The sequence below is a fragment of the Solea senegalensis genome, linkage group LG10 (genome assembly GCF_019176455.1).
Source record: "Solea senegalensis isolate Sse05_10M linkage group LG10, IFAPA_SoseM_1, whole genome shotgun sequence".
NCBI lineage: Eukaryota > Metazoa > Chordata > Actinopteri > Pleuronectiformes > Soleidae > Solea > Solea senegalensis.
Window position 1 is genome coordinate 1,440,374 of NC_058030.1, and position 26,471 is coordinate 1,466,844.

Consider the following 26,471-nt stretch of genomic DNA (forward strand, 5'->3'; position numbering starts at 1 on the left):
AACCGGCCATGTCAAAAACACATGGCCCTCATGAGACCAAAGACCTATAGACCATTTACCATGACCACCCAAAGCTGCTTTACACTACAGTTTTGCCGTTCACCCATTCACGTGACACCCCAGTAGTCCTCATTGAGACTAAAATCTGGTCCTAATGTGTGAGAACCTCAAATATGAGGCACTGGTTACTGGGTTAGAGGTAAGATGTGAATTCTAGTTTAGGTTAAGGTTATGGATTCTGGGGTTAAGACCAAGACATTGGTCTGATGAAGGAGGAAGAAACCTCCCCAATGAATGTGGATCTGAAGTAAAGTTGTAAAAAATAAGAATGAGTAGCTTGTATAACTCCTTTACTGCGAAACATCCTCTCAGTCTGTGGCATGTTAGTCTCGTGATGAAGCTTGGAAAATTATTTTCTGAGCGCTCTTAATGGCGTCCATAAATTAGCTTAGCACTGAGTCTCCACCGTCCCATGAAGAGATCCTCTCAGCTCTATTAGCAGTAAAATACAAACTATAAACACTTTAAAACTGTTAAATGGAATGAAAATATGACATTTGACAGCTGTTTCTGATTATTTGGCACCGTTGTGTCCGTGTACTGCATGTGTAACATCAGAGTGTGATGGACACCCTGACTCGTGTCTCTACATCCTCCTCTCCAGGATTATTGTCTTCTTACATCAGCAGATGCTTTTAGTCAGAGAGTTTGTAAAGCTGCATCCTTTTTGAGTCGAGCACTACGGGTCAGAACTGCAACCTGCTATTTACCCAGAGCAGTTAAAGGGAGAAACCTCTCCTCTGCTAATGGATTACGACTCTACTCGTCTTTGGTCTCAAATGTCAATACCCTCCTTAAGTCTGCTAATACACTTAAGACTGGATGTAAACAAAAGGACACCAGGTCTCCACGTCTTGAAAGTGCCTGAAACTCCACCAGTTTGTATGTAAGTTGTTCTCATTTGATTTATGATGTCAGTAAAACATCTTCAGTGATCTTTTATCACTGCAGACAAATTAGAGTATGGAGGTTCTTCTGTGTAAAAGTTAGCAGTTTTTGTGTTATATTTTTATTGCACTTGTATTGTTTGTTTTATTGGTTTTATATTCTGTTTTTTATTGGTTTTATATTGCTTTTTTGTGTGGTTTACATTGTTATACATCCTGTCTTTTGTTCAGCACTGTGGTCGACTCTGTTGTTTTTAAACGTGCTGTTGGATTGGATTCTAAGGTCGTGAATTATGGTCCAATAGGTCAGTGTTTACCAAACAAAGATTTTATATGGAAACATGTTGATCACTGTTTCTCAAACCTGGAAATGACGATGATCTCAAATGTCTTGTCTTTGTCCACAAACCAAAATTCATTTTCAATCAGTTCTTAGTTATATGGAGCAAAAGAAACCAGAAAAAATTCAAATTGAAGAAGCTGAAAAATCTGCTTTTAATTCTTTAGAAAACACTAAAACGGAATAATCGATTATCAAAATAGTTGACGATTAATTCCCTAATCGATTAATCGCTTCAGCCCTACCCCAGAAACATTTTTTTTGAATTTTTGAGTATATATTTTAAATAACATGCATAAAAAGTCACAAATTATAATGTGATTTAGGTCACGATGTCTGGGAAACACTAAAATAGATGTTTAATGTGATGTGTGAGGGCAGTTAACTAACAAACTAGCACAGACCCTGCATCCTTGTTCATGTTGGGTTACGTGCTGTTGCAAATGCAGGACAGTGCGTGAACAAGGACGCCATCATTTGTCTGTTTATTCTTTCTCTACAGAAGCACGTTGCTGCCATGCACAACATGTTCTTCCTGTTATATTAAGATATTTTCTACATTATTTTGATAAAACTTTGTCACATCATAATGAGAAACTGTAAGTTATGCTATTATAATGTGAAAACATGCTCCAAAGTTAGGGAAATAGAATCACATATCATCTGTAAAGAGGAGAACATATGAATACGTCATTGATCAATTCAAACCTCTTTTTCTTGAGATTCAACCTCAAAACAAACAGGTAAAGTTGTGGTTAAGTGCTCACCGAGTTTCTCTTTCTCCCTCCCGCATCTCCAGATGTATCGGTGAGCCTGTTGTCCCTGCTGGTGACCACCTGTGGTCTGGCGCTCTTCAGCGTCTCCCTCTTTGTCTCATGGAAGCTGTGCTGGGGGCCACTGAGTGGCCGTTTCTTCCCAGATGTACTCAAGGGGGCGCACTTCCTCGGAGGAGACCAGCAGCCCGTCCTCACAGAGGTAAAGAGGAACAGGGACTTAATAATACTAATAATAATAACAATAACAATAATAATTATTATAATAACAACAACAATAATGATAATAATAATCATCGAGACTTAATATAAGTTGTAATCTACATAATTTAAGTTGTGCCAATAGGGTTTGGCTGACCAGATGCAGTCTAGAAGAGCATCAGACCATCTGAAGTAAATGTGGAGTAGTCCAGCAGAGGGCATTGGACAGCCTTTACTGACTGGATATTGTGAAGGCTCTGTCATTAATTTAAATGGCTCATCTCTGCACTGAAGTCCATACAGAAAATCACATGTGTTCTTTAAATGTGTTCTTTTGTGACTCCAGGGGTTTGAAATCATTAGTTCAGATTTATTATAGTGACAAAATGTTACCAAACAAGGCAGCAGTCGACCAGCAGCTCTCTCGTGTCCCCATGAGCTTAAATCACTGATTTTTTGTGAGTGATTTAAAGACTTCAGTTCAGTTCATTGCATTGTTGTCCTTGACATTATCAGATCATCTGCCATTGCACATATTTCGCCCACATTTTCATCTCAACCTGCTTGGACTTATCCTCAGGACTGTGTGGGCCGGAGATAGATTACCACCGTTAACCCTTTCAACACAAACATTTCCTGTCTCTTCCTCTTGCTCTGCCCTTTTGCTGTGTGTTTTTTCGCAGGTGGACGGGGAGGAAAGGGAGTACAGCGAGGATGGCTGTGTGAAAGACCCTTCGGGGCTTCCCTGCGCTGTGGCTGTCCCGGAGTCGACCCTGAAGATAAGCCACACATCGCCCGATATTGCACTGGAGACCCAGGCCAAGGTGGAGAAAAACCAGGTCCACACTCTGGCAAGGGACAGAGTCCAGAGACAGATTACTGAGCCTACCTCGTCTGTACGGTTAGCTCACCAGTTCAAACCATGCACCTCTGGTTTCAGTGGTACTCTATTAAGTAGATGACTGCATGCAATACATCATCATAGCTTCCTTGGACTTGTCCTTATTTCGTTGATTGTGTGACAGACAAAACATAAATCTTCACTACTTTATAAACGGCAGCAAAAAGACAAATAAGAGTGACTGAAAGTGTAAAATGAAAGCTGGGGACAGGGGAAGCTTTATAAATGGGGTCTATAAAATGATATGAAGCATGGAAAAGTGTGGGAAGATTGCAGTGTTTTCCATCTGTTGGATAATAAAGTCTCACCCATTCATTTCTTATAGCGGTCGTTTTTTGACCGGGAACTCTAAAGTTATGAGTGGTGATCAACAATTTTATTTGTCCAGATGCTTTGAGTGGAGGATATCATCAGGTCTTCAGGCAATAGTTTTTATGGGTAGGAAAAGTCGTAGAGTTGGTCAGATTCTACCGGTGAAGGAGCCAGCAGCATCATGAGGGAACATGAAGAGTATAGAAATGTGTATATGATTTCACATGTCTTTTTTTTTTAATCCTACAGGCACAATTCCATCCGCCGTCAGATGAACTTGTCCAATCCGGACTTCAACCTCGCTCAGTTCCAGCGGCAGGAGTCTCTGTCTGGTCTGGGCAGCCTCAAACCAGAGCTCTACAAGCAGCACTCAGTGGACACAGAAGACGGCCGTCACATTGGCAAATGCGGGTGTCTCCACTTCATCCTGAAATTTGACTTTGACCTGGAGCAGCTGATCGTGAAGATCCACAAGGCCCAGGACCTTCCCGCCAAGGACTTCTCAGGGACCTCTGATCCTTACGTCAAGATCTACCTGCTGCCTGACCGCAAAACCAAGCACCAGACCAAGGTGCACCGCAAGACTCTCAACCCAGTGTTCGACGAAGTGTTCCTCTTTCCGGTGGAGTACGGCGAGCTGACGAGCCGGAAGCTGCATTTCAGCGTCTACGACTTCGACAGGTTCTCGCGCCACGACTTGATCGGCCAAGTGGTGGTGGACAACTTCCTGGATCTGGCCGATTTTCCACGGGAGACAAGACTGTGCAAAGACATACAATACGTGACCTCGGTGAGATACAGCATTTTCCTTTGTCTTCCTCGTCTAATTGTTTAGACCTCACATAATGCCTGCAGCATGTTTGCAGTTGGGTAGGTCTATGGGGGGGAGCGTATGTATCTGTACCAGCCTAAATCCCCATGTCCTTTTCTCAGTCTTGCTGATTTCTGCTCACACAATTGAAAAGAGCAGAACAGCAGCAGAGGGGAATGAGGAACATCAATTGCCCTGTATCTCATTTCCCCCCTCATTTGAGGGTTTGAGAGGCAGAGACACAGAAATATACTTAGGCACAGTTATTTTTTAATGAAAGCAGTCAGGAACACTTGGGGGTGGTGACCCAGATCTGCACCGACATAAGACTGGGGACGACTTGCCAGAGACACAGCAACATTGTCTGCATTTCATTATTCACTTCTCCAGCGCTGGTACAGTGAGTGTCTCAGTGAAGGATTGAGAGAGCCTCCTGCCGGGAAAGTCCTCATGGTTTTCACGTCAGGTCGACTGAGGGTTTGCCTGCCACTGAGGCTCACTTTGAGATGGAAACGTAGCTTTTCTGGTTCTGTTTCACTTTGTGGTTTATTGATGGGTAGGCAGGGTTGTGAGAACAACAATCTTTGGTACTCTTATCCTCAGGTACGCACGCTTCATAAATATTAAGGTTTTGAGATCACATATCTCTGTCTCACCAGATGAGCATGTGAAGCAACTCCCCTATCCATTTGCAAGGAGGGTTAATTCCGTCAAACTGCTAAACAAAGAGGTTTTTTTTAGCAGTAGAATCCACCTCGGATACTTGTCCTGGGTGCTTCTTGGGCGTTTTTAGTCGTACCCCTACCTGTTGGGGCCATCTTGCTTTACTAGCGCCACATTGTTTTAATGCTTCTGCTTCAGTCATGATTGTGAATGTGAATGAATCACTTCCTGAGCAGCAAAAGAAATATCATCCTGCGTCATTGAAACAAAACACGGCTTTATTGAGAAATTCTCCCTGTGGAGATTATGTGAATTTATCTGTGTTAATTGTGAGGAGGACACTATTTAATCTCATTAGTCTAATTCTTAGGTATACATACTGCTTGAATACTAATGTATGGGATTACGGCTCTCTGTCCCAGACCATCTCCCACCCTTCAAACTGATAAACATCCAGGTTTTTTAGAAGTAGAATCAACTTCTGTACCTTTTTGTGGACGTTTCTTGGCGGGGTTATTCAGCCGTACTCCTACCTACTTGTAGCCATCTTGCTTTGCTAGAGTCACATTGTTGTTGTGCTTCAGTCATGAGGTAAAACAAATCACTTAGTGTGTAGTTTTAAAGGTCCATTGTGTAAGAATTAGTGACATCTAATGGTTAGATTACACTCAACACTACCTTTTGAAAGTATGATGGGGAACTACAGGGAACCCACTTCCACTCCAAATGCCAAATGCACCCTCTGGATAGGTTGTCCATCCGGGTTGTTGTCGCGGCCTCTGTGAAGGAAGACCCTGGCACAAAGTACATATAAAAACAAGAAGTGATTATTATTGGACACTGGACCTTTCAGAGCATGAGACGGATGTGACATCATTATAATACTGTCTAAAATGCTAAACTTGAGGATCCAACACAGGATTTCTCAAACCAGAGTGATGTATAACAGTGTGATTTCTCAGTATTTGTGTGAAAGGAACTGACAGATGAGTAATAAAGGTGAAGCGCGATGGCCACTGCTCAGCCAGGAGAAGGCTTTGAAAGTCATGCACTCGACACAGCTGCCGCTCATGAAGTAATTAAGTTCAAAAGCAGATCATGATGATGATGATTAGCTGGGTCGGCACTGAACCAGTTCTGACCTGTTACTACATCTCTGACTACCGTAATATAAAGACCTCAGTCACAAGTGCACACAAACACACTTCCACTTTTCACTTCATCAAATATCATTTTAACACCTTTCAGTCTCTGAGCAGACTGTGATAAATAAGGTCAGTGTAAATGGGTTAGAACGTCCACCGAGACAGCCAGGTTGTGAAGTGGAGCTGCTCCCTCTCCTGTGTCCATCACTTTCTAAATTTATTCCACACTTCATCATTTATTTACACAACGTGGGCTGCAATTAACAATTCAAACTGCTGGTCTTTTCCCAACTTTATGCATTAATTAAAATAACCTTTAGAGCAGCTGTGAAATCAAAGTCTACGTATCACACGTTCACATTTTGCAAATGTAATGCTCTTTGGTTAATGTTGCTTCATTTATTTTCTTTAAGATTTCTGAATTTAGAACATAATTGATCACCACGATAATAGAGGTTGTTCAGGTTTTAAGGTCACCCATATCTTTGATATCTTTATCTCACTGTTGGACAGCTTTTTTCTGACTGGATACGCAAGTTTGAAAACTCTACACCAAAGTCCATTGAGAAAAACAGTTTTTTCGCAAACAGGGACAAAGGAGCTACTCGCCCACTGCTGCCTTTTTTTGGTAAGTCTGTGTGACTTAGGTGAACATAAACAAAGGATTTCACACACCAAAGTCACAAAGTAACACATTTGAAGCTCCTGGTGGAGGCCACAGTGGATCAATAACTCCTGTGTGCTGTGACGTAAAATCGCACATTTTCCCAATGGACTTTGGTGTGTGACTTGAGCTAACGCAGGTTTGTTTTAGATGTATTCTCAGATGTATGTAGGTGTTGTAGATTTTATGAGGTGAGTGTTTCTCTGTATTCCCTGTAGCCTGTCCAGTCTGTCAATAACGATCAACAAGGTTTGTTCAATATCAAAAGTAATATCTTATTTAATATAGAAAAAAAGCTAAGGCCCTAAACACTCACAAACAAATACAATGAAATAAAACCAGTGTAGAGTCTTTCCATTTGGCAAAAAACCGGGATGGTAATTGAGATTTTTTTTTTAAAGTGACATTGACTAAAAGTTACAAAAATATCTGATGATTGGCTCACGTGTCCAAACAAAACTGTATATTTAATGTTTTTGACCCGGTTGTGTTTCTATTTGACAACACAGCATCTGTGAGGAAGTGTCTCTCTCTTCCCGCTCGCTCACTTCCTCTCTGTCCCCAGCAGAACTAGGTTACCGCCCCTGGGATTACGGGAGGGTGGTACCCTGCACTGGTCTAGTCTCAGTCCACACGTATATAAATCACGGTTCCTGTCGCGGACTCTCGAGCCCTTCATACAGTCATACAAACCCTGGACTTTAAATGTACATGTTTCTGGGCTGCGTGTTAGACGGATTCCCTTTTCTGAAGTCAGTAAAGGGAGCAGCGACACAGTCCTGACATCGTTGGTGGAGCTTGGCCTTGTTATATCTAATTAGACAAGTTGATTAGTGTTTACAGTTAAAAATGAGTTTTAACTGATTTTATACACAGAGCATCATTTATAAGTTCTTCTGAAATTTAAGGCAGCTCCTTTACTTTCCGGTCCGTTGTCATTTAAGGGAGAGTTAGACCTTTTAACCCTTAAGAGTTTTTATTGTTAAGCCTTTTGGTTGTGTTGAATGAATATAGGGCAGATTTTTCCAGTGGATATTTATTTTTGGTCTCACTTCCTTAAATTAGCCTAAAATGGCTAAGCTACACAAACACTTACTCATTTGTTCCTAGTGGCAGAAAACGTCACCTTCCCCAAAAACAGCAATAAAAATGTATATATTAATATTTTTTTCCACTTAAAAAAACGTCAAACTTTCAAATCTACTTCAGCCTGACATATACATATAAAAGATTCATTATATCTTTGGGATTTTAACCCTTTTTTTTCGGATTACATGACATATTTTATTTCCTTGTATTCCGAGTACTTGTGCCCTATGTAAACATAGCTGTTAACCAAAATTAGCTAGGTCTCAATACAAAGGTGCCATTGACTGATTTGGATAAATTGTAGCTGATAGAACATCGTATTTTACCTTGTTCTTTCAGAACATTTGTTCTCAAGAAACTTTTAATTTACAGCTTTTAGCGACACATTTTTAGCATTTGCGACCTTCTTACATTCTGCACTGCCCCCAAATGATTTCTTGTGGTACTGCTACATTTTGTCCATATCCGTTAGTTTTCCAAGGAAAACGCACTAGCACTGATGAAACGGATGCAGAATAAAGACAGAAAGCTCCGCCTGTTTCCTGAAACTGAGCATAAATGAGCCTTCACCCTTAGTTCTCACCCCTTTAACAAGCATTTTTTAGTCTCATATTCTGAGTATATAATGAGTTTCTCCGCTGAGACCTGAATTTGACTCCTCATCATCAAAACCAAAACTTTTTTTGTTTTTCCTCCAAAGCACAGATTATAGCCTTGACACGTTGAGAAACCTAAGCGACCGTGATGCTAATGTCGGTGAATTATAGCTTGGAGCAGATTAGAGTATTCAATTGTTTTGAAGTGTCAAGCGACTCCTCCTCACACTGCATCTCTATCAGGTTCATGTGAAGACATTTCAATTTGCCTTTGGACATCTGTCGCGTCGTTACATCTGTGTGTTCTTCTTTGTCCTCGGCTGAAGACCTTTTGACGATAAAGACATTGAAGAGTTCAGAGACACTGTAACCTGCAGCTGCTGCAGGGCCAGTCAATACTATTGACTGCAGTCTGGTTGGCCTGTAATTAGGACCTTGATAAATGGGTTCACTGTGTGCATATGCAGCATGTGTGTGTGTGTGTGAAGGAGGTTCCCATTTCCCAACAATGACAAATGGAACCATATAACAAGCACTTGTCCTCCCATTTGCCCTTATTGATTAAGTGAGAAATATGATGCTGTAGATGTTCATGGTCCATTGAGTCAGAGTGAGATCCTGAATATATTTACAGGGACACAAGACACACGATCCACACACGTCTCTGTTTTTTCATCTTGAGGATTTTAAGGAGTGTACAGAGAGATCCAGACAAAACCCAAGTCTTTTAGGAAACCAAGACCGAGTCAAGGCCACTATGTTATACTGCTCAGATGCCTATTTTACAGATTTACCGGAAAGGTAATCACTAACTCATAATCAATTACTCTGTCGATTACTTTCTCAATTAATTGAGTTATCGATTGGTCCATAAAATGTCATTGATCAGTGTGTTTCAAACCTGGAAATGATGACGTTCTCAAATATCTTGTTTTGTCCAGAAACCACAATTACTACTCAGTTTGAATGATTTCTTTGTTATGTGATATTTATTTAATAGTTTTAATTCTTTAAAAACTTGGCATTGACCCAAACTTAATTAAAAATTGGGGGTAGCAGCTATAAATTTATTGGTTGCTTTTTGGGATTTGGAGATTAGGGATTCAATTGGACACTAAATCGAGAGTGTGAGAGTGAATGGTTGTTTGTCTCTTTATGCGTTCCTGTGATGGTCTGGCAACCTGTTGAGGGTGTATCCTGCTTTTCCCCCTATGTCAGCTAGGACTGGCTCCCCCCGCAACCCTCAGGTGGAGAATAAAGTGGATTTGTCCAAGTGGGTATCCGTTTGAACATTGAGGGGGGGAATTCAAGCACAAAACTTTAAAACCCATTTGAAGTTAAAACATACGGCCTTAAAGTGCATCAGACTGTCTAAAAATAAGTACAAAGTTGCTTGAGCTGTATCCATGACCTTTTTCAACAGAAGAAGACAACAATGACTGTCACACGACCCAACTCGTACTGACAAACACATAAAACCCTATAACCAGAACATCCGAAATAGCCTTCGTAACAGGAAGTAGCTGGACTTCCACACATGCATAGAACAAACCGAGTGATTGTTCTTTTTCTGAAACTGCAAATAGCCACGTCACATTATAGAATGACTTTGATGATATCGAGAGTTGTATGGTTTTTAGCACGCATTTTGGAAAAAAGTGCTAGCCCTACTCAGCGTTATTATACAGTATATATAAACACAAAAAACAAAGATTTTTCTCATGTTTGTCAGTTTGATTCGTGATAAAAGTGTAAATACCAAACCTACAGATGCTTCTCATTTGGGGGTTTTAATAGTCACACATTTCCAACGTTGATTTATTGAAAATATGCACATATTTTTTTTAATATAACATTCAAATATCTGTTTGAAAACTGCCTTTTATGATGTTTTTTCTTTTTTTTAACCTTCAGATCATCTGTACCCACCGTCCTCCCGTTAGTTTGTGTCTTTCCCTCAGAGTTATGAGGAAGCCTTCAGCCTAACCTGATTCTGCCAGAGTGCATTCATTTATACAGCTGAAGTTCAGCCTCGGCAGTGATGGATTTACTTCCACCGTGGTCAGCCGGGCACACACACACACACATATATTGTCCTCTTGATTAGGCCTCATGTGACGTGATCTCTAATGTTAAAGTGAGCTGAACAAACTCGCTTCCCTTTGTCCTCACATGACTATTTTGTAAGGAGAAAAACCCTTACAAAACAAAACTAATTCACTAATGTTTGAATTAATTATATAATATTATTATTCCCTGTATGTACACTGTTTGTACTATATTATCTTTTAATTGTGACGACAGCGAGGTTTTGTAAACCAGTCACTCTCCTGCACCAAAGCCCATAGAAAAAAATCAGTGATTTTAGCTGGCAGGGACACACGTGCTGCTGGACCACTGCTGCCTCGTGTGGTCAGTTTGTGTCACTGAGGTTAATCTGAACAAAGCGTTTTTAAACACTAGAAATCACAAATTAACACACTTTAACTTTCTGGTGAAGTCAGCTGAGGAACAACAACAAAAAACACAACATTATCTGGATCATGTTGTGGGCTGCTAATTTCTTCTTAATGGGAAGAGAATATTTGTTACACAGCTGGATAATTATGTCTCTGAAATTGCTATCACAAATGTTTTGTTAAGAACTTCGTAGTTTAAAAGTTGTAAAAGTACCGGTAACTCCAAGTTGTGGTGATATCGCGTCGTCCCTGAACAAAAACGCTCATGCTAGCGCAGCGACACTGACCAACCCTCAGCTCATCCTTTGCTGCGTTCCAGTAAATTAACATTGGAACTTGGAAGTCTGAGCTGGCATCGACGTCACCTTCCAAGTTCACTTCATCTTAAATAATCACAAACGTTCTTTTGAGGATTCTTTTCTTTACAGCAGCCGGGATAAAGTATGGCACAAAACTGAAGAAAGGCTCCTCAGTTCGACAACATAAATATTCTATCTCTGTGAAATGAGCCATTCACAAACACACACACACACACACACACACACTGGGCCTGAGATTATTGAAGCGGCTTCAGTGGAGAAGCCTGTAGACACAAATCCCGGCGGATCCTGAGGGAGAGTAGGTGCCGCTAGTTTTGTAATTGGAGAATATAGACTGTCCACATTCTGTCTCTCTCTCACTCTCTGTGTGCTTTTATTGGAACGCTTGAGAGCACCGGGCTAATTTCATTGGCCGAGCACAGGCAACCATAATCCTGACCGCAGGCTTGATTTGAGTGCCCGTTAGAGGAGAGCCTGGCTGTCCGTACTCTGAAAACTCTGAGTGTGTGTGTGTGTTATGGGAGACATTATATTGCATTATCTGTGGAGAGCTGCAGGCTTGCCAGTTTACAGTGGTGAGATGGTATGTCCCAGCCTGTGTGTGTGTGTGTGTGTGTACTTGTATTTGTTTCCTCTTCAGGACATTGTTCTGACATAAACACTTGATCTCATGGAGACCAAAGCCTAATGGTCTAATGAGGCAGAACAGACCTAATTTCTGAGGATGTGACGTGTGCTTAGGTTAGGGTTAGGTATTCACTGGTTATGGTTAAGGTTGGCAACAACATTGTTTTGTTTAGGCTTGTCCAAATGAGTGGAAGTCAATGCAGCGTCCTCCCAAGACAAGCTGTATAAACCTGTGTGTGTGTATATGTTCTTGCATGTATTTCTTTGTGAGGACCAAACACAGACAACTTTAAAGTGCTTTTAATGGGGTTAAGACTAGGTTTTAAGGGTATAATTAGTCAATATAAGTAACTTCTGAAGTCATGGAAACCAGACGGTGTGTGAGTGTATTTGCATTTATATCTTTGTGGGGACATAGGGTTAAGAACTTAGTTGTGGTGGTTTAGGCTAGTCTCTTAATTTCTTAATATATATTTCCAATTATATAAAAATATTATTTTGTTTTGTTTTTGCCATCTAGTGTAGATTGTTCATTTTAATATAGCACATACAACACAGACATTTGTCACATGGCTTCTATTCTGATAAATCCGCAGTAGAAGCAACCATATTTTTCTTATTTTTCTATTAGCACAACTTGCATCACATTTTGAGAATTTCCCATCATTTGTGTGGAATATGCATTAGTGAGCTACACACACCACCTCAGCCGCATTCATACAGCAAACGGTTTGAGGCGAATTTGCAACAATCCTCCAATAGAGGGTTAGGGGAAGGGGCTAGGGAATCTATTATGTCCTCACTAAGATATAAAAACAGGTTCCCGTGTGTGTACGTGTGACACATAACAAGCTGCATTCACACCTGAGGCTCCAATGAGCCATGATGATGGAGTGTCAGAGGGGGATTTATGCTTGAGCAACATGCATGATGACTCAACTCCTCACATGGTCACATCGTCATGAACTTTGAACCAATGTTACGCGTACGAAGGGATGAATGATAACAGCCAAACCTTTAATGTTGTCACCATTAAAGGTTCTCATCATTATCACTTACTAATAAATGTCCGAAAACCCTGCTGGAAAAACCAAAATGGGCCAGCATAGACCAGCATAGAACAACATGGACCAGCATAGAACAACATGGACCAGCAAAGAACAGCGTAGACCAACATGCACCAACATGGACCAGCAAAGACCAGCATAGACCAACATGGACCAGCATAGACCAACATGGACCCATGCACCAACAGCACCAAATGCCAACATGGACCAGCAAAACCAACATGCACCAACATGGACAGCAAAACCATGGACCAGCAAAGACCAGCATAGACCAACATGGACCAGCAAAGACCAGCATAGAGCAACATGCACCAACATGGAGCATATAAATGGACATATTGAAGTGAATTTCCCCCGATGAAAAAGTGAATTTAGTTAAATTTAGCAATTCTGTGCAGCAGACCCACAACAGCAATGAGTGCGCACACACGCTGTGACTCCAATTAATCCCAATCAGCAGGAGGCGGAGCACTTATTGATATCTGAGCAAGACACTTACTTATATTCCAGTAGATGCATCACATCTGACCTTTAAATGGGCCCCCGAGCTAATTAGCCAAATACAAAATCGTTAACATCCTCTGTGTGTGTCTTCATGTCTGACAGACACACGAGACATTTGTGTCCATAGTTCTTTGTGTGATCTGTGTCGCATATTGTTTGTACTAAAAAAGAATCTTTGCTTCAGTAAATAAATTGCAGACCTAACCTTTAACCTGCCTTGAATCTGTGTCCATGGAAACAGAGGTAGCTCAAGAAAATGTTTGCTGATTAAAGGTGATGCATGTCAATATCTTATTATGCCTTCGCCTATTCTCACATAATATCAATTTTAAACCTTTATTTGCGTTTCAGGTGTAAAATGTAAGAAGGAGAAGTCAAAGTTTCCCCGGGCGCGTCACAAGCTCGTGTGCATGCACACACACACACACACACACACACACACGAGCACACACACCATCACACGTTATTTTCAGACGTGATAATTAGGAGAGGAGCCTGAATGGAGATGAGTCGTGAAAGCAAGGATGTTATTATCTCTGGTGTAGTTAAGAAAACGAGGTCAGATTTTCATTAAACATACATATGTACACACAGGTGTATGAATTCATCTACACTGATTGTTGTGGGTCATGCTTGTGAGTGTGTGATTTAAACATGTAAAGCCTCACTAACACTGATTATTAAACCCGGCTGAATGTTAGAGGAACGCTTTTTTCCCCCCCAAACAAACTGAGGTAGGTAGGCACCTCATTTGCACGTTCATCTCACGGCTGTTAGCATAGCCATTAGCCATGAATGCAAACCTTGGACGGCACTGGGATTAATTAAAAATAATGATTGAAAGAGGGATGAAAGTTAAAAAATAAAGTATAAAATCAGTCAACAGTGTAATGTTTGCCGCTGAGCTCCCCGGTGTTGCTGCCGTCACATTTGACACACAGGGGAAAAGCGGGTTAACAGGAAACACCAAAACAGGAATAGGAAAAAATTTCCCTATTCTTTTTTTTTCTGGAAAAACTTTCAGAAAAATCACCTTTTTCTGAAAGTTCACCCGACAAAAATGCAAGTCTTACAATGACAAGAGCCCAGCACCTGAAATGTAAACATTTTGATCCAGATCTGTATATAATTAAACCTGCTTACAGCTCTGACCTTCATACATAAACATGACAACATTCATATAAACATCTGAACTTGTTAAATATAGGACTGAACCATGTGAAAGGTCCAGATGGAAGTTAGTATGATGGTCTAATCCTGCATACACGTACCAAATTATATCCAAATCTGTATGAGTAGGCAGATTCTCACTAAAATTTTAATGGGAACATACTCGGGTGATGAAATCCTAACCTCCGTGGAGGAGGGAACAAATGACTCTCTGGAGTGTTGTATTATGATTCTGCTTGTAAAATATTTAAGATGTGGTTTACATGAGAAACACTCTGTGTGTGTTTCTTCCGTTGCAATGGAAACAGACAGAGTAATGGCCGATGATGATATAACTTTGGTTTAGTGCTTGTTATTGAAATAAGAATTAACGTTGATCTAATCTTGCAGGACAACGTGGACCTGGGAGAGCTGATGTTCTCACTGTGCTATCTCCCCACGGCTGGCAGGCTCACCATCACCATGATCAAAGCCAGAAATCTCAAAGCCATGGACATCACTGGAGCCTCAGGTCAGTGCGGTGTTACTGCAGGGGTCGTTAAATGTGTATGAAAGTGCGTTATTTTTGGCTTCCTCTCTGTAGTGTTTTATAAATGTTCCATACGTTCTGATGCTGATGCTAAAAGATCCACGATCTTTGTGTCCAGATCCGTACGTGAAAGTTTCCCTGATGTGTGAGGGGCGGAGGCTAAAGAAGAGGAAGACGTCGACCAAGCGGAACACTCTGAACCCGGTGTACAACGAGGCCATCGTGTTCGATGTTCCTCCTGAGAACATCGACCAGATCAGCCTGCTCATAGCCGTCATGGACTATGATCGGTACGTTACGTGGCGCGATGCCTGCATTTTAACACACACAAGTCATTAGTAAAGAGAGACTCTTTTAAGAGTGATTAGTCAATACTATTGACTAAACTAACTATTGACTCAATAGTTAGTTTACACGGACACCATTCTGTTTTAAAAGCTCCAGTGTTGCTCATTTGCGAGGGTTTCTAGCCTTAAAGCCCAAGGTCTGTCTGTCCCAAACGTTATCTCCATCTCTACCCTACATACCTCCATGCATCTTTTTTGCGCTGGTATGGGCATTTACGCAATACTCCCTCTTAAGATTAAGTTAGTTAGTAAAAGTTGCTTGAATCACTTTGGAAGTGTGAAGTGAGTTCTAGTTTTCCAACATAATCTCTATCTCTTTATCTCAAGAAGATAATCTGAATATGTCAATTTTAATGTCTGAATTTCAGTGTTTTCTGTGGGTTTTCAAAAGGTAGTGACGCAACTGGATCAAATTCCATAAATTAGCATTATGGGAGCAAAATAGCTCCAGTTGTCATGCTTGATTAATTGCCTCCATATGTTAGTTCATGCATATATTATTTATATTTGGGAGGTCTGGAAAGAGATAAGAGAAAAGGCCTCGGGTTGGAAGGTTTTCTCTTTTCCAGAATGTTTATTGTGAGACGTTCCGTTTATGACAGTTGCAAAGAGGAAAGTAAAAAAAAAATAAAAAAATGTCAACCTTGTTGTATCCATTTATGTCGTTCATGTGTGAATTATTTGCTGCCCTGCAGGGTCGGACACAATGAAGTGATCGGAGTGTGCAGGGTGGGCAACGAGGCTGAGAGCCTGGGCCGAGAACACTGGAGTGAAATGCTGTTGTACCCACGGAAACCCATCGCGCACTGGCACCCGCTCATAGAGGTACGCACCACTCTGTGCACTGGTACGGTGTTTGTCGATGGATGTTTTTAAAGTAAAAGTTTGCAATGAAATAATTTTCATGATCCTTTTTCATGCAATCATCCAAGGACAAGATAAAAGAGGTGAGATGAGACTTGTCAAGTCTCCAGCAGTGCTATTGTCTTTTTGTCGTTTTAATTTAAGGCTTTTACATGGGGCAAAAGTAGTCCGCCACCATGAATATCTGGCCCAAAAAAATCAGATTTAAAAAAAGAAAAGGAAAAAAAAGAAAATGTAATTTAAGTAGTTTCAGAGCTTTTATTCTGAAAAAAATTATTGTACAATAATTTCAAATCTGATTATTTTTGGTCAGGTATTCAATTGCTTGGAATGATATTTGAATTATACTTGCTGACCGCTGGCTTATTGTTTTAGGACATCTAGAGGTTGAGGAGATTCTCATGAGATTCACATCACTCATGTCAAAATGTTTTACAACATATGTAAAATTTTTGACGTGCTGGTGGTTCTTGATGACAAGTCCACTGTCGCTTCAAGTCATCATTAAAAAGAAAGTGTTTTTACACCAACTCCTAATGTCTTCATAATGAAATGGCGGTCAGCTTGTGAGGTATTGGGGGTAAAAAGCCTATAATGCAACGTCTGTAATGGCTTTGATTTGAGATGTAAGAAGACCACATGTGAATCACCACCCACATAATCCATTAGTTGAGCCATTGGAAGACATGAAACGACACAGAAATTCAGACCGATTAACAAATCAGAGCAGTTAAGCCCCACCCTCCGAAAAAGATGAAAAACTTTTCTCATCTTCCATGTTTCCATGTGACGTGTCTCCCATCTATTTATGTATTAGTTTAGTTAAACAAGAACAGTACACATGAATAAACATTTCTGTAATTGTGCCAGAATTAGCCAAGAGACATTTTTTTTCATCTGTAGTCCCTGGAAACCAGAATTTGAAATTCAAATTATAAAAGTTGCATAACATGCACAACAGTAGTGAAATAGACAGAAATCAATGTTGAATGAAACATAATTTAGGACAATCCTATATTCTATCTCTATAGTCTTCTATACAAGACAAATTGAGTGTAATTAGTTAAAAACACCAAATGGAAGCAGAAGAGCATACAGTATATGGAATGTAAAACTGACACAACAAAGTACAATAAGAGACATTTGGAGGTAAATAAATAAAATAAACCCATTACATAATAAAAAGGACTCGTGTCTACTTGACTACTTGACTCTGTTGTGAGGTAACTAGCTTACAGAGAGAGAGAGAGACAGGGAGAGGCGGTTACATTCACTGGAGCTGCTTCTATTTCTGAATTCTCAGCCCACACTCATTAAAAAAACAGAGCACGCTGAACCAGATGCTGGGCTGATTCATGTAAATTCATTCCCGTTTGCCAAAGCCTGAATCTACTGGTAGTTAGCATACGGGGTGAGAAGACTTAAAATGGGATGCGCTCAACATCACCGCGACACACATTAGCGTCTGCTATCATCTTTCCTCTGTTTTTTTAGCATTCCTAAACGTAATAGGCAGCAGCTAGCAGGATGCAAACTCCTTAGCCATCAATCTTGGTCGTTATATGGTTTGTTTATTTACGCTTTTTACGTGTCATTTAGCAGACGCATTTGCCAAAGCCTGAATCTACGCTTTCTGCAGACACTTGTTTTTCCTCGATTAGAGGTCTAGCTGATGTTAAGCAAACATCATGGTCGCCATCCTCCGCTTCTGCGAGTTTTGGGGGCAACAGCCATAGCAAGAAAGCCCACACTGCCCCCAGCTCCTCCGGGGGATACCAAGATGGAACGCCAGCCGAGAGATATAATCCCTCCAGCAAGTCCCCAGAGGTCTCCTCCCAGAAGGACATACCAGAAACACCTCCACAAGGAAGCATCCTAACTAGATGCCCGAACCAACTCTGAGTCCCTTCTGGGTGTCGGAGCTCCTCACCTTTAAGGTTGAGTCGGGCCACTGTGCGGAGGAAACTAATTTCGCCCGCCTGTATTTGTGATCTCGTTACCCAAAGCTCATGACCATAGGTGAGGGTTGGAACGTAGAACGACCTGTAAATCGAGAGCTTCGCCTTCCCGGCTTAGCTCCAGACACCACCTCGATCCGCCTGTCAATCTCACGTTCCATCGTTCCTCACATGTGAACAAGACAGGAGCTCAAAATCAGCTTCATGTTAAATATACGCTAGCATCTTCAAACATCTTTTCTCACATTTGGCGACTTGAAAATGTCATTTTCCACTCCAGAAAACAAACGGTAATATGCATCAGATAGTAGGATGCTAACTTAATAGCCATCATTTTGAGCTGTTGTTGAACTGCAGATCAGTAGAGGTCGAGCTCTGATGCTAAGCGCTGACCATCAGCTTCATGAAATGCATTAGCATCGATGCCATCGCCTCTTCTCTCCTTTGATGAAATATTCACATGAGCTTACATTTGGCATCTTTAACATGCCTTAATAAAGTTATGGGCAGCAGCTAGCAGGACACTGACTCAATAGCCTTCAACATTGGTTGTTAAAAGGCTTATTGATGTCCCGCCTCTGAACACATCATCATCTTTTTATATCTCAGAGAGGTCTTGCTGATAAATGTAACACTTAGTGCCAGCCCCATGATATCAGCATCTACCTTTTTTTCTTTTTCTTTTGAAGACTGGAAAGATTCACATTAGCTTACACTCTGCGCATTTAGCATTCCCGACAAAACATAGCGGGAGACGCTAGCAGGAGGCTAACTTGTTGGCTCTCAGCGTTGGTCTTCATGTGGGTTTGTTGATGTACGCCCACCGCAGACATCATTATTTTTTTTTATTACAGAAGAGGTCGAGTGATGCTCATTAGGAGAGAGCGAGGCTGGACCCCGGGATCTTTTATTCCGTCTCTAATGAACATGTCAGTGATTCTCTGCATTTTCAGGCCAGATAACGTATAATGAGCATATATTTCAACTATTTCACCAACCAGATGACTCAACTTAACTGCTTTTACCCGTTGACAGGCTGAACATGACTGACAACTAAAAGCTGCGACAAGCAGTTTATGTACCATAGAAAATAAATGACTCAGCTTTTAAAGCCAATTTAAAGTTGTGAGTCATTACTTATGTGGTGTACAGTGGGAGCGAGGACTAATCGGATAAATTACTAGAGCCTTGAGGTCATACATCAGAATACAATCTATGAGTCACTCCCTAAAACTGACCAAGTTCTTTTTTTCCTCAATGCTTCACATAATGTTAAAAACACTTGGACGCATCGAGGGAGATTGAATGACACAAACTCTTGTGAATGTGCCTCAGGAGAATTCCTTTTAACACACTCTCAGATTAAGAATTAGATTTTGGGTGGTCAAGGATCAAAGTTGGCTGACGGAGACATTTTTGCCAACGATAGCCATGTCTACTTGCTCTAACTCGCTAGCCTTTTTTGAAAAAAAAAAATGGCAGCTTTGATTCTTGGCGCTCATGGTTATGGATGCTCCCATTGGACTCTCAGATTAAGCGTTTAGTTTTGGATGGTCAAGGACCACGGTCATTGTAGCCTGTTAGACCTTTCGATCTTTAAATGCACAGTATAGGAATCTGTGAAAATTTTTTTTACATTGATCAGCATTTTTATCCAACCACTGGGTGGCAGGGCCAGACAATTCTTCCAAACTCTGATGATATGATACATACTCTGCTGCTACACACTGGCTTTATTCCGCACTCCTTCATCTAAGGTGATGATATCTTAAGACTACCATCACAGCATTTGCATGAAGTACCTCACAATATTCTGCCACCATCAGTTTTTTTTTCACTTTTTGTCTTTAATGTACACCTGTAACAAACTTAATGATACAAAGGAACAGCACATACTCTCTCTTTCTCTGTGTCTTTGTGTTTTGTTTTGGTCCAGTGGGTTGGACAGGGAGCGGCAGGGAGCGGAAGTCAAGGAGGATCCACCAATTCACTGAAGACGCCACCATCTCCATGAGTGCACACATACACGCACACACACACACACACACATTGTACACACACACACACACACAGCCTCAGGTGCGGGTGGTTGGAACGTTGAGTGATGGACTTCCAGAACTAACCGTAACCCACATGAATTACAAGTTGTGGCAAGCGATCTTGGTAGTAACATCAGCTATAAAACCATTACTCTAACCAATGTCTTATTAGATTGAACTACTGTATAGGTTTAATTGTGTTTAGACTTTTCCAAAGGCTAACCACCACTTCTTACTTCCTCATGTGTCTTCACGACCAAAAACAAAACAAACAAAAAAAACACTTAACGACATTCCAACTAAACTAACTGTTTGAGTTGTTATTGACTGTATTAACAGTTTGAGATGATCTATCTGGTCAAGCTTCTTTTTGTCGTTTTTCTTAAACGGGTGTGTGGACCAAAAGCATTCATTTAAGGTGAGTGTGTGTGGAGCTGTGGCTAGTGATTTGTGTGTGTGATCAGCTGTTATTGATGTGTTAATGGTGCGTTCACACCTTAGGTGGCGTGGTTTTTGCCGAGCGATCTTCAGGTCATTGATACAACTGGCAACCCCCTCATCTGGGAATAATGCTAGAGCTAAGTTTACTAAATTGCAATTATAGCTTAAACTAAGTGGCATTTACATATTTTCAGAACAAAATAGGTCGTTCAACTTCCTCTCTCGTTATCGTTATACAACCTGTGACATTATGGTAGATGAATTTCTTTGCTGCAGATCAATTTTGGGAGATTTGCGTCACCTAGAGTGAAAAAATGCGTCACGTTCGGTGTGAACACATCATGACATGATTACAGAATTAAAAAATGAGAAGATTGTTGTGCTGAACACTGAACTCTTTCCTGCATTGATTATGAAGTAAAAATAACCTGAACGAAACACAGTAGGATCTTCTTGGTGTAAACAGTAGGTTTTACTGCAGCAGACGACTTTAGCAAAGATCTCCTCAGATGTTAAGGTTTAAACTGACAGTGGTTTTCACCAAGAATGTAAAGCAGTGGACGAATGGAACATACCATGTTTTAATTACTGCATGTTTAATTGTCTAACTTTGTTTTTTGGGGTGTGGTCAAAATACAGGGGAATGAAGTAGCAAGTAACTTATTTCAAAGTACGATACTCTGGTTTCCGATATTTTTTGGCCGTGACGACGTCTGCCAAAGACGTAATGTTTTTGGGTTTATTTTTAGCAGGATGAAAATTACTCAACCAATTTCCAACAATTTTGATTGATTGGTGGAGTGATTGGACCTGGTTCACAAAGAACCGGGGTGCAACTGTGGATTAAGTTACCGATCCAGGATCAACATTGGAACATTCAGTAAGCCATTTTCTTACATTTTCATCATCTTTTAACGGGAATAACGTGCAGATCTTGATTTTAATAAGTAAAATCTATGAGAATTGTTCAGTCTTGGCAGAGGTACGTGCTCCTTTGTGTGCAATTCTACTTCCTATTGTAATCGTGCTGTAATGGCAGTATGCTGCAAATTAAAAGTCATGTTAAATTTTCTGGTTTCAAATTTATTTACCCAATATAACGGTGTAGCCCCCGTGTGGCAGAACGGAGGTAGTTTAGAAAAAAATGAAAAAGAGTGAGGGATCAAAAAAAACCTAAAAGCATTACAGGAAGAGAAAGAAAATGGAGATTAAAATGCCAAACGAAATTACTGGAGAATATATAAACCAAAGTTTTAATTTCATTGTATTTCATGCTGTCTGGGATCTTTGTATCTCTGACATCCTTCTTAAGCCTTTGTGAGCTCCCATTTAAAATTTTAAAAAAGTGAATCGCTCTTAGAATCCTATTGTCAAACACAACTTACTGTTTGACAATGTTAGAACACAACTTCATGATTTCCTCTTTGATTGGGACCACACCCCTGTGCTTGTTTTAATGAGACAGTGTTTTTTTTGTTATTTTTTTTTTTAATGAAGATGAATACCAGTATATTTTATGTCTTTGTATTGGACACACGTCACGACTGATGAGGACAAACTTGTTGTGTGTTTGTAGCTTCTTCGGTGCATGCGTCATTTTTTAAAAATCGCTCTTTTTGTTGTGATACTAATCATTCTCTAAACACGAGATGTATTATGACCATTTAAGGCAGAGTGTGTTAATTGTCCATTCAGATGTTATTAATAAATATTTCTATATATATACAGTATACTGTGTTGCATGGATTGGTTTGTGGGATGAGATGAGAGACGTGTGTTAGCTTGCTTTTCAACGGCGGGAATGTGTGAAAGGTTAGCAGGTAGTGTCAGTGCTTCACTGATTGACTGATGAGCAGTTGAACTCTCAACCTGTTTATTTCATGTCTTGGACATGCTACCTTTAGCGTAGTAGTTCCTGACATCAGCTAACAAACATATCCATCACAGCTCAAGCTAGCAGTTACTATTTGTCACTTTCTAGCAAGTGTTAATGACAACAAGCACGTTGACTAATAAGTCAGCCTGGCTATTTCTATTAAGCTGTGCCTGGCCCTCCAACTTTCCACTGGTTGGGCCAGAAAACGTCACAGCCCCAGGCTGACGCAGCAAACACTGCAGTCAGTTGACCACCTCCTACAGATTGAGACAGACCGGACAACAACTATGTCCCACACTGAATCCCCCACCCCAGCCCAGACACAGGAACAAAATGGATAATACACTCTCTAACACCCCGGAAGAAGACAACCATTTTCCTATTCTGGCCCCCCAGAGACTGTCCCTCTACCTTGTCACCCTCAAAACCCTTTCAGAACAGATCCAGAACCATAAACCGACAATCCTGGACACTACAGAACCACTAACAACCACCTGAGAGCCCACAGACCCGGCATCCCACATCCAGACCCACCTTCCAGTCCAGGACTACAACAGACCAGAGAACAGCCAGATGGACAGGCCCCATCATACCTCCATGCAACCCGGAACCCCGGCCAACCCACCGAGCCACCCAGCAGCCCACTCCCCCACCACAGAAGACCCCCCGCCACCTAGCCCACAAAAACTTCACCACAACCCAACCCCAGCAACACAGGACTAGCCACCTCCACTCCACTGCACCAAAGGTTGAAGAGGGTCACTTGGGGACCCATACCCACCAACATACGACACCTGGACCATGGCCAGTCCTGGTACTCTGTGACTCAAATATGAAGGGCATGCCCGCCTACAACAACCTCCTCATCCAACTAGAAAACTACCCCGGAGCCAACACATACCACCAAACCCCAAATTTAGCATGATAATCTCCATATTAGCATAATGACAATGCTAAACAATACAGAAATCACACAAATGCACATCACGTACCTCTCCCACAACATGCAACAGCAGAAGGGGAGAGGTGAGGGCAGACACACCCTTAAATACTGGGTGGGCACCCCAAAAGTGAACGTGGGGAACAAAAAATCATGAAGGTTCCACATGACAACTTAACCTGCTGTGTCAGGCTAAAATATAAAAATAAAAACTTAAAACATACATTTTGTGCAATTATAAAATAAAAAGCCAAATAAAATAAATATCAGGTGTTCAATAAATTGCAGTACCTTAAAAAATATATACTGTAATAACTGACCCTGTTACACGGGCCACAATCCAAGCAGGAAAAAATGAGCTGCTGGACGCCCTCTATTGTTGTCTGTTGTGTCGCATTCCAATTGTCGTCGCATCAGTGTGACGTCATGTTACAAATCTTGCTGGTGCAGCCAACACCACACTTACCACGTAAAAGGTACTGTTCTCAGTGGATATACATACATATACATACTGTATATATATATATATATATACACCATCTGTGCTTACAATAAACCAACCACATCCTTAAGATGAGTAAAACAAAGTTACCTTATACCGCTGTTTCGTTTAAGTAAATGAAGGCAATGGAAATGTACAATTATTCATTCCTGACGTGTATTTTCTAAAACATGGTCATAGTCATAGAGTTAACACAGCTTTGTTTTTCCCTCTCTGTGCTGTTTTTTTATTTTTAAATCCAGTGGAGACAGTTTGTCAGATGAGCTCACAGACGAGTGGTCACGACACGCATCTGTTGCCACGCATGTGTGTTTTTTCTGGGCACATCTTCGTCACACCGAGATGAAAATATCACAATATCCCAACGTGTCTATTCGATACTCGGACAAAAGAAGTAGGTCATGGTCAGGCTTATGTTTCCGTGGCGGTTGTAAGAGCCACTCCATGCAAGATTCTCTCGTTTTTAATGCACATTGATCTGTTGTTGTTGTTGTTGTGGTTGTTGTTGTTGTTGTTGCTGTGATATTAATACACTAACCTGCATCCTTGAACATTTTCAGTGGGGAATATTCTGGATTCTCTGTAGAATTGGAAGGATTGTACTCACTGGAACAGTCCCTGAGTGGCGTTCGCTGACATCACATCCTTGAGAATCGACCTTTGACGTTGATAAAAAAGCACAGAAAAGGAAGAAGAGAATAAGGTCTCACACTGACAAAGCAGACACCACAAAACTAAAGCCTGGAATGCTTCACCAGTCGATGATAAGATCAAGTGCAGCAACAGGTGAATGTGAGCAGTTCACCAGACACAGGTGCATGTAATTAGTGAAGTGAGAAACCAAATGACAACAAAACAGACTTTAAATGGAAACATGAGTCCAAATGATCACAAACGAAGGCCTTGTTCAGTTAAAGTTCATTTTTTTACGTATCCAGATTGGTTTCTGAAGTCTGGAGTGCCACAAAAATGCATTAAATCAATTGATTTAACTAATATATTCAAAGTTTATTTGACTGTGATTCCAAACATTAGAGATGTATCTCAGTCTTAATGCTCTTGCTGCTTACGTTGAACTTCATCTCATCTCTTGCGGCACTGACGCTCCTGTTCTAAAACTGAGTTTAACACAAAAAGAGTAAAGTCTGATCAATATAAACATCCTCAAACTTGTCACTCCTGTAAATCTGCTCACGACATGTAAAAAACTGCTATTTATATTTTGGTAGCAAAAATGAGTTTAATCTCTCTCCATTTCATTCAATGAATCAATCATTGAATGAAATACTCTGAAAGTGCTTTACATAAAATCATAAAACACACATGTAAAAGTGGGAGAAATAAAACCTACTAAATGTTTACGTTTGGCTTTAAAACAGTGGCAGATCAGTGATGGTGACGGACCAGCAACAACACTGTATCGTTGATTTATGGATTATTGTGGAAGTGCAGACTGAACCAAAGTGTGTTTTTCAGAGGATCGGCCGGAACGAGGATAATGACCGGTGTAAACAGTGACGCTACGGGTCATAAAACCACAACAATTAGCTGAGAGTGTTCGGTGTTAAATGATTTCTGGACATAACAAAGAAAAAAAAGAATTTAACGACTGAGGCCTGCAATGCAAGCAAAGAGCAGGTCAGCTGCTAAAAACTCCTCTCAAAAATGTCTCGACCAGACGAGAAGAAAACACTTTCAGTTTGCTCCTGTTTCTGACCAAATAGATTTAGTGCTTATAAAGAAAATAAATATGGGTACATGCAGCTTCTTCTTTCAATTTTTCTTGGAAAATCTGGCAACCTGTACAGATTTCTGGGTGTCAGCATTAACTCTCTGAAGAGACGGAGCTTCTTGGCTGCTACGGATGAAATGACATGTGGACACCTGGAGGTGGGACTCTGCAATCAGCTGATTCTGCACTAGCCATCCTGCCTAGTGCAGCTTTAACAGCCTGGAAAAGCTGTGATAACAAAGACACTTTCAATGTCTCTTCTTTGTCCCCCCACAGAATATTCTAGCCAGTGGAGTCAGTGAAGCATGAAAAACATGAATAGATTAATACAAATTCTCCCCGGGTTCCTGCACCAGAGGTCCTGGGAGCCTGAGTGTTCTGCACAGTATCTTCGCTTCTGGACAGAGCTCTCAGATGTTGCTCCTGGAATCAGTATGAAGGTTACAGTTCGTAATGCTAGTCGTCTTTGTCTTTCCTCCCCACATCTTCTCTAGCTCTTCTTCTCAAACCCTTTTGTCTTTCTTCTTCTTGATGATGCTGCTGTCACATCCTACACTATCCACACGGCTCTTTTTCTTCCAGGATCTTAGCATATGTATATGTACATATATATATATATATATATATATATATATATATATATATATATATATA

General features: G+C 40.8%; 1 protein-coding gene and 1 long non-coding RNA gene across 3 annotated transcripts in view; one reads left to right on the plus strand and one right to left on the minus strand.

Annotated features, from left to right (window-relative positions):
* syt9b (synaptotagmin IXb) overlaps window positions 1-22,497 on the plus strand; it is a 43,317-nt gene extending 20,820 nt beyond the window's left edge. Inside the window, exons 2-9 of one of the 2 annotated variants that reach the window (XM_044035747.1) lie at window positions 2,087-2,262; window positions 2,945-3,162; window positions 3,724-4,264; window positions 14,980-15,100; window positions 15,237-15,408; window positions 16,161-16,290; window positions 16,398-16,412; window positions 20,224-22,497. In XM_044035747.1, coding sequence (XP_043891682.1) covers window positions 2,087-2,262; window positions 2,945-3,162; window positions 3,724-4,264; window positions 14,980-15,100; window positions 15,237-15,408; window positions 16,161-16,290; window positions 16,398-16,412; window positions 20,224-20,301 — 1,451 coding nt within the window. In that variant the 3' untranslated portion in view covers window positions 20,302-22,497. The remainder of the gene's footprint in view (window positions 1-2,086; window positions 2,263-2,944; window positions 3,163-3,723; window positions 4,265-14,979; window positions 15,101-15,236; window positions 15,409-16,160; window positions 16,291-16,397; window positions 16,413-20,223) is intronic. The other variant, XM_044035748.1, reaches the window with a different exon arrangement.
* Window positions 2,194-24,739, minus strand: LOC122775672. Its single transcript, XR_006361128.1, has 3 exons — window positions 24,624-24,739; window positions 5,627-5,742; window positions 2,194-2,253 (listed from the first exon to the last, which is right to left on the minus strand). It is a non-coding gene; the product is annotated as an uncharacterized LOC122775672 (long non-coding RNA).
* Window positions 24,740-26,471: the final 1,732 nt, after the last annotated feature.